The sequence below is a fragment of the Trichechus manatus genome, unplaced genomic scaffold (genome assembly GCF_000243295.1).
Source record: "Trichechus manatus latirostris isolate Lorelei unplaced genomic scaffold, TriManLat1.0 scaffold00152, whole genome shotgun sequence".
NCBI lineage: Eukaryota > Metazoa > Chordata > Mammalia > Sirenia > Trichechidae > Trichechus > Trichechus manatus.
The window spans coordinates 4,668,000-4,676,398 of record NW_004444088.1 but is presented as its reverse complement, the minus strand read 5'-3'; the positions used below and the strand labels follow the sequence as shown (position 1 = coordinate 4,676,398).

General features: G+C 43.3%; 2 protein-coding genes across 3 annotated transcripts in view; both read right to left on the bottom strand.

Moving 5' to 3' along the window:
* MRPS28 (mitochondrial ribosomal protein S28) overlaps positions 1-325 on the bottom strand; it is a 120,861-nt gene extending 120,536 nt beyond the window's left edge. The window contains exon 1 of the mRNA XM_004386010.2: positions 109-325. Within this exon, the coding sequence (XP_004386067.1) occupies positions 109-318 (210 nt within the window). The 5' untranslated portion in view covers positions 319-325. The remainder of the gene's footprint in view (positions 1-108) is intronic.
* Positions 326-5,539: 5,214 nt separating this feature from the next.
* TPD52 (tumor protein D52) overlaps positions 5,540-8,399 on the bottom strand; it is an 81,063-nt gene continuing 78,203 nt past the window's right edge. For both annotated transcript variants that reach the window (XM_023740303.1, XM_004386003.2), the window contains exon 6: positions 5,540-7,710. In XM_023740303.1, coding sequence (XP_023596071.1) covers positions 7,591-7,710 — 120 coding nt within the window. In that variant the 3' untranslated portion in view covers positions 5,540-7,590. The remainder of the gene's footprint in view (positions 7,711-8,399) is intronic.

Below are 8,399 nucleotides of genomic sequence, written 5' to 3'. Positions count from 1 at the left end.
AGCCCTGCTACGCGGGGCCCCGCCCCCGGAGTCGCCCCAACCCATCCCTACGCCAGGCCCCGCCCCGCCCACCGCGTCGCCGGCGTAGGTCCCACGAGCCCCACTCACCCGTCCGAGTTCCGCCTGCCGCCGCAGCTCCGAGTGCCGCTCCAACGCGCTCGCAAAGCCGCCTGGGCGAGTTCGAGGCTCCGGGGAATCGGAACTCTCGCTCCCGGAGCCACTCTGAGAGCCTGCGCCTCGAAAGGGCCGGGAGAAGACAAACACTCGCAGGAAACGGCTCTCGGCAGCCACGGCACGGGTCCAACACAGCGCCGCCATTACTCCTTCACCACCTCTGACCTTTGACTTCCGCGTCGCAAGCGCGCAGGTCACGGGGCGGAGCGACGAGAGGTCCGCCCACTGGTCCCAGGTGGTGGATTGCGTTTGGGCGTGGGCTAGTCGGTACTCCGGACGAGCGTGGGGTGGGAGAGACTTAAACAGAAATTGATGGGCTAAGGCCTTGGTGTTTGACTCGCAGGGATTTTACCCTCCTGGGCATGCTTTTCATCTCTAGCCTGCTGTAAATTCCAGTAATGAGACAGTTTCCCGCCCCCCGCCCAAGATGTCCGCGTGGCTCCTTCGCCTTGATTACACTATTCAGAATCAGAACCCCAAACACAACGCTTTATCTTGCTCCTGTCTTGTTCTCCCTTTTAGCACTTTCTAATATGCAATACAGGAGGCCTGGTCGCGCAGTGATGAGAGAGCTTGACTGCCAGCTGCTAGAAAAGCACCAGGGCTCCGGGGAAGAAAGATGTGGCAGTCTGCTTGCCTAAAGATTACAGATTTGGAGAACCTATGGGGTCGCTACGATTCGGAATCGGCGTGACGACAGTGGGTTCGGTGGTGGGTTTTTGTTTTGTTAATGTGTAATATGGGGGCAGGGGTGGAATTATCACCTTTTAATATCGGAGACCCAGGTTCAGTTTCCACCCGGTGCACCTCAGACACGGGCACCACCCATCTGTCAGTGGAGGGGGTGTTGCTCTGATGCTGAACAGGTTTCGGGAGCTTCTAGGCTAGACAGACTAGGAAGAAAAGCCTGGCAATCTGCTTCCAAAAGTCAGCCAACGAAAACCCTATGGATCAAAAACGGTCTGATGTGCAGATGATCATGGGGAAGGGACAGGACTGGGCAGTGTCTTGTTCCAAGCTCTGTGAGTCAGGATCCGACTCTTTGGCAGTTAAGGACGTGTGCAATCTAGTTAATCTTGTTTTGTATTTCGTAATTTGGTATTCTCTCCCAACCACTGTAAACTCCATGAGCGCCTGGCTGTTGGCTCTCTGGTGCCTGGCACACTACATTGTAGGGCTGAAATATTGTGAAAGCTTGGCTCCAAATTTGTCCTTCTTCGCCTCTTCTGTAGTAGGTCCTCCCACCAAACAAAAATAGTCACCGTTAGAGAACTACAATCTCTTCTAGGGAATTAAGAAATCTCAGAATGTGCCTACGTATGCACCGCCAGAGGTCCCCACCTTCCATCTTGATTTTTCTCCCTTTGTTCCCCCAGTGTCCTTTCCCAGCAGCTGCTCACCTTCAAAACCATTAACACCATCCTTAATAAAAGGTTTTCATATTAAGCTGTCCATCTTTCACTCAGACCTATCAGCAGTTATATATTAATCCTCTCTTAGTTTGGGGGAAGGTGGCTCGTAGCTTTCTGGTTCATTTACAGGTCCTCTAAGGGAATTTTTTCTATGACTGCAGTGTCTATTTTAATAATGCCTTTGGATTTTAAGTCTTGATGATGCTTTCCTATTACGGGCACAGTCAGACAACACACGAGAAGAACACTGGCCTCAGAATGGGGAATAACCATCACTGAAGGTGTATCTTCGCTAGCCAGCTGTATGGTGATCCTTACAAGATCGGTAGGGGCTTTAAGATAAATCCTACTCCAGGTGAATTCTCCCTCTTAGCACTTACTGTTTATTTCCTCGACCATTAATGAAGTCTTCCTGTGGCGGAAAGCCTGAAATTAAGATTCAGTATCAAGTGCTATTTTGACTTCTGGTAAAATCGAGAGGGCATCAAATGGCCTAACCACAGTTCCTCTTCCCCTCTACTCTTGCGGATAAGGCCACCTGGCCAAACCATCCCCTTACTATGGTAACCAGATACAGGGCCTACTTATCCGGAATAGTGGGCTTCAGTTCCCTGCCAGCCCATACAAAAAAAAAAAAACACCAAACCGTTGCTGTTGAGTCAATTCTGACATTGTGACAAGCCAAGCACTCCCCCCTCCAGGCACCAGGGCTCATCCCCCCCTCCTTGTTCCTACAAAGCTTGCCTCCCACAGCACTGCTGCTTCATTCTGTTCCAAAGTGCAACCCCCGTGTGGCCCTGCATGATATGTAGTGTCCGTCCCCAGGCTGTGAGTGTATGTGACTAATGAACTGCCCAGTCTCATCTGTCTGGTGTTGGGTGTCAGGTGCTCGGCTATCCCCATAATCCTGGGGAGGGAATCCCCTTTCTCACCAACTGGGTGAAGAGGAAGCAAAAAAACCCCATCTGTACAGCAACCCCAAGTGACAGAGTAGAACTGCCCCACAGGGTTTCCTTGGCTGTAACTTTATGGAAGTGGATCGCCAGGCCTTTTCTCCTGCAGAGCTGCTAGTGGGTTCGAACTGCCAACCTTTTGGTTAGCAGCCCAGTGCTTAACCATTGCACCACCAGAGCTCCTTATCCTGACCTTGAGGCAAGCCAATTTAATGTTTCAGACTTGCTTTCCTCACTCATAAAACCAAGCTATCCCCACTGCTAAATTTAAGGAAGTGCTCTGTCAACTTAGGCACATCAGTATCTACAAAACAAATGGGGTTACTAAGGTCCCAGCTCTAAAATTCAGTAGCTGTATTACATTCAGGTCATGCTTCACCCAGATGATAAATTCCTGGAGGACTGTGGCAACAGGCATTGTTGGACAAACCCTCTAGTTAACGTATTTGTTGGTGGGCTGTGTGCACTCACAGGATAAGTAGGATACATCCTCTTTAAGCTGTTTTACTTGAGGATTTGAGGTTAAACACTCAAACATATTAAACACTCATGTTTCTTAATAGAATGCAAACTCCTTCTGAACATAAGATAAAATATAAGTTTGTATCAACTGGCTTCAGGTAATGCCCGAGTTCTCTGGGAGAGCATCAGAAGCATCATGTGGTCTTAGGATTTCCTATTCTCAAATTAGACTGTAGGAAAAAACAAAACTCGTTGCCCTCGAGTAGATTCTGACTCATAGTGACCCTACAGAACAGAGAAGAACTGCCCCGTAGGGTTTCCAAGGAGCAGCTGGTGGATTCAAACTACCTTTTCTTTAGCAGCCGTAGTTCTTAACCACTGCGCCACCAGACTGTAGAGGGCTGAGCAAACCAGCAAGGGGGATGCCCTTGTCCTATGCCCTGGTCTACACAAATGGCAACGCAACAGTAACATCTGCTGGAATAGCTGTGTGTAAACATTGTTATGGCAACTTCCTTCTCGCTTTATTAAAAATGAAGCCCTCTTTTCTTTCTCTATAGCTTGAAAATTGTTAGTATGCTTTGCAAGATGATATTAGTAATGGTGGATGGTAAGGAAATGGTTGAAAATAGTTCAAGTCCTGGCTTCGTCTCTAGTGGCGGCAGCCTCATCTGTAAAATGGGGACACCACCACATCCCTGAGTTAAGAATTGAAGGAAATGTCAGGCACTTACCAAAAGCTCAATGGATAGTGGCTCCGTGACGCTGACCAGGAGGTAATTAGAAATTCACATGTGAAACCTTGGAAGAAGGGATAGAGCTAGGGAGATGCTGGCATCGCTCTAAAGGTAATTTCAGCCTTAGAAATGGGTATGACCATTAAAGAGGTTTTGTAGAAGAACATTTTAGGGCTTGGAGGAAAAGGATACTAAGAAATAGTCCAACTAGAAAATAAGAAGAGTATTAATCCTAGGAACCAAAGGGAAAACTTTAAAACTTGCTGAAATGGATAAAGTGAAAGACCGTATCCATTTAATATTCAACACAATCCAGTTGGCTTTTACTATGTGCTAGGAAAACCATTAAATTACAATACCCACACTATCAACCAACCTCCCCAAGTAGCATCACAATTTATACAAACGTTGGCAAGGACTTTACTGAAGTATGAACGCTAGCAGGTGATAGCCACATGGAGGGCCTGCCCTCTGGGGGCCTGCAAACCGAGAGTGGGCTCTGTGTAACTAAAAGCCTTTTGGTCCATTCTGTTTTCAAAGGGATTATAAATTTATATTCAGTCAAAACAATATGGAAGTGGTTGAATCTTAAGGTTTCTGGATTTACCTAAAAGTGATCATTGTTTTATATTAACTGTGACCATTAACATGGTCTCTGTAACTAACCCACTCAGAACTGGACAGGCAAGAAAACTAAGGGCGAATTAATGGCCAAATGTCTCCACCACGTAACGAAAGTCATCAAGGTTTGAAGAGCGATAAACACATGCAATCCTGACATACTGCCCACGGGCATCTGGTCTGGCATTTCTGCACCAGTCACTTAAATGTCTTGATTGCTAGCAGGTAGCTTTTTCAGTTTTGCTTGATGCATTGATTCAATATAGCTGTTCGTGGTCCTTTGCATATCCAGGATATGAAAGGTTTGGAGAGAATAATGTACCTACTTCTTTATTCAGCAGACAGGTAACATATACAAAAGAACTCATTCCCAAATTATAGAATTTTTATTGTTTTCAAATACTATACAAAAAAAAAAAAACAACCCAGACTGTGTGTGTAGCTTAACAGATCCAGAAATAATGAGCCCAATAAAACATCTTTTTTTCCTTCTATTTCAGTAGCTGCTCCTGAGTTGCTAAGATGATAATGCACTTAGTATTGTTCCCTTCCACTGACTGCTCTGGCCTTCCAAGCATGGGAACCCCTGCTTTACATCCCACACGCTCGATACACTCAGGAGATTCCTTTGTAAGAAAGGAACTTTTCAGAGAGATTTTTTCTTATTACACTTTTTCTTGAGTCCTTAAATATGTCAGATTTCACTCTCCAGTTTCTGTGTTTTCTTATGGTGCCAAACACTAAAAAGGGTGACCAAGACCCTATGTGATGGTCTTGGTAATTTGTTTACAATTTCTTAAGTGTCTGTGAATTCATAATATTGAACCTGCCACAAAAGTCATTTGGAATGTTTCTAAACCCATATGCTAATCTTTCTAAATTCTTCCTCACTCTACTTTTTACTACTTCTTTGAAGGGAAAGCGTTCTTTAAAATGGACCAAACCATCTCTAGCCCAAGTGTAGCTGCATCTCTCCTCTCCCAGCCATCCACAACACTCACCTAGACAGGCATCCTCATTCCCAGCCCCAGTTCTGGTTTGCTCTACACGGGCGGGAAGGAGATTTGAAGAGATTTCACTCAACTCAAGAAACCACCCTCTCACTCCGCTTTACTTTTTTGAAAAGACAGTAACAGGTCAGGACACCCAGGGGACAATGTGATGAAAAGACAACATTGGGATTAAAAAAAAAAGACTAGTTGGTAGAAAAAAAATGAAGTTATGTTGTCCTTACAATATTCTTATAAAAAGCCACATTCTACAGATCCACTCTTGAGACACTACTTTAATAACTTGGGCCTTAAAGCCTCTAGATGGGGGCACAGCAAGGGTACAGGGCACCCAGGGGCAATCTCTTAAATTTCACCCCCCGTCCCCCAATTTTAAGATGTATAGACATTGATGGTGGCGACTTGTCAGTAAAAAACGCCTTCCCCCTCTTGTCCAGCTGCCTCAGCCAGGCACCTTTACTGATGGCGCCTCCGAATGTCATTCCTCACCTAGTCTGGCGCCCCCTTGGATGTGCGCCCCCCTCTGGCGACCCCTCCTCACTACGCCTCTGCCTCTGCAAGGAAATTATTTAGAATATTAGTCTGATTTCATTAAGTAGTGACTTAAAGCTGATGGTTTAAAAAAAAAAAAATTGCCTTCTTTTTTAGCACAGACACCAGTTGATTCTTTAATGCAACAAGCTATTTCCAGACCACTGGTCTCATAATACATATTGAGACCTACACTACTGATACACAGAATTTATTAAGCTTTTTACATGAAATAGAGCACAGTTTCAGTTGCATCTAAGGTGCTAACAAAGCTCTAGCGATCACGAATGGCAGTGTTATAACAATCAACACTGGCTTTTCCAAATTTGGTTTTCGTAAGATAAATTGACCCTGAAGTAAACCTAATCATGCTTTTAAAAAACGGTTCTAGATCACTCCAAGCTTGGCAATTAATATTTGGCATAAACAATAATAAAACAATCACAACTTGATAAATAATAAATACAACATCGCAGGCCACTAGCACGTCAGACAGGCGGTGGTGATCAGTACCTTGGTCTCCAGGCAGATACGCCCAGACGCTTTGATTCATTCAGCCCTGATGCTCAGTTTTCAAGGTAGGGGGCAATGTCTACTATAACATTTTATAACTTCTAACACACTGAACACAAGTAAGTAGAAAGAAAGTGATGAGTTGGGTTTGTTTTTTTTTTTTTTAATGCATTACATCCTCTGGAGTTATCACCAACCCCTTAGTAGAAAAAAATTTCAAGTTATATTAGTTGTATAACTTTGTGTGCTTCTTACGGCAAATGGTGCTGAATGAATTCAATGAAGACAGCAACGCTTTCCCTCGTGTGACAGATTTAAACTAAAATTTCAGGCTTTTGAATTAAACATTTGAAGAGAGTGTTCATATTTCAACTTATGGACAATATACTTGACTCAGAATATTATCTTGTGAATTTGCCTCTGAAGTTAACATTTTACTTGATGAAGAATAAATGGATAAAAGTGGCATAATAACCAGTACACTGAAATGCTCTGCTGTCATTTGAGGAGAAACAAAACATAAGGTTCAACTCTCAAGACGCCTAGTATTTTGAATTACTGTACATATTATCACAAAACTATAGCAATTTGGATGTAGAGCTGATTTATCTAATCCAGTGTATTCATAATATTTAGAAGATATGTACCTTATTCAAAAAGGGTTTATTCAATTTTTTTTTTTTTTTTGTAGCTGGTAGTCTTCCCTTGGTGGTAAAGAATATTATAACAAAACTTTTCATAACCATAATTCAGAAAAAAATTAAAAGAACAATTTTAGTTAGGAATCAAATATACAGAGATTCAAAGAGGAGGAAAAAAATCTTAAAGAAGACAAAGATCAAACTGACATCTGGATCCAGAGTAACTTTGTAAAGCAGGAAGAACTAGAAGAGCCTGGGAGCTTCTTAGATCATTCTAGCAAGTATTCCCAGGTACTATGAGTGTTTTGATAATGGTGTCTTAATAAAGGGCTTAAGATGCACATTAAAGGGTGTTTTCCAGGAATAGAGGTGAAGATATTTAATTTTTTTTTAACCTGCAAACTATTCTGTCAAAGGAATATCTAAAGCTAAAGAAAAGCACATCCGGTAGAAATGCACGGCAATGGACGTCGACAGGATGTGCTTGGATCCCGCTTGCAGCATCTGGCAGTGGAAGCAGAAGGAGGGCAGAAATCTCACGGGTTCTCCGGCGTCTGCTCTGTACGAGGCTCCGTAGTGGCAGCACTAGCGTTTGCAGTTGAGTTCAGGACGTCTCCAAAATCCCCGCCAGCAGGCTTGGTGCCCCCTACTTTGGACTTAAAAAAAAATTTCAAACAGGAGAAGACATCATGAAATGTAAATTTAGCTGACTCTGCATAAAGTAGCCCTAATTTACTCTAAAGAACAAATATATCAGGAATCAAAGAGCTCGTGATTATTACATATGTATGTATGGGATTTAGTACTGTTGTTCTATTCAGTGTGGTTTAAATAACAAACTGCAGTCTTCTCTGCTGAAATACTCAAATTGATACATTCCACTCTACACCTTTGTTTCCCCTATCTGCTAACTGTTCTTCATTGGAAATTTTGTCTAAAGAACTTTGTAAGGCTTATTATTTTAAAATAACTATTGACTCTCTTTATATCTGGTTAACCCTTTATGTTGCATATGTTGCATCAAATTGTTCATTCAGTTATACTCACTCAGAAATATCATTAAGTACAATAAGAAAAAGAGATATATATATTCTTTCCCAGTTACACTGTAAGCTTCCTAACCCTTTGTTCAAGTGTGGTCCTAGGACCTACAGAATCAACATTACCTGGGAGCTGGTCAGAAGTACACTCTCAGGCACCCCACCCACCACCCCGTGCCTACAGAATTGAAGTCTACGTGTCAACAAGATCCCCAGGTGATTCACATACATGTTAAAAGTCTGGAAGCACTACTCCTGTGTCTCTGACTTGAAATGTCTGTAAATATGTTTGAATAAATACATCT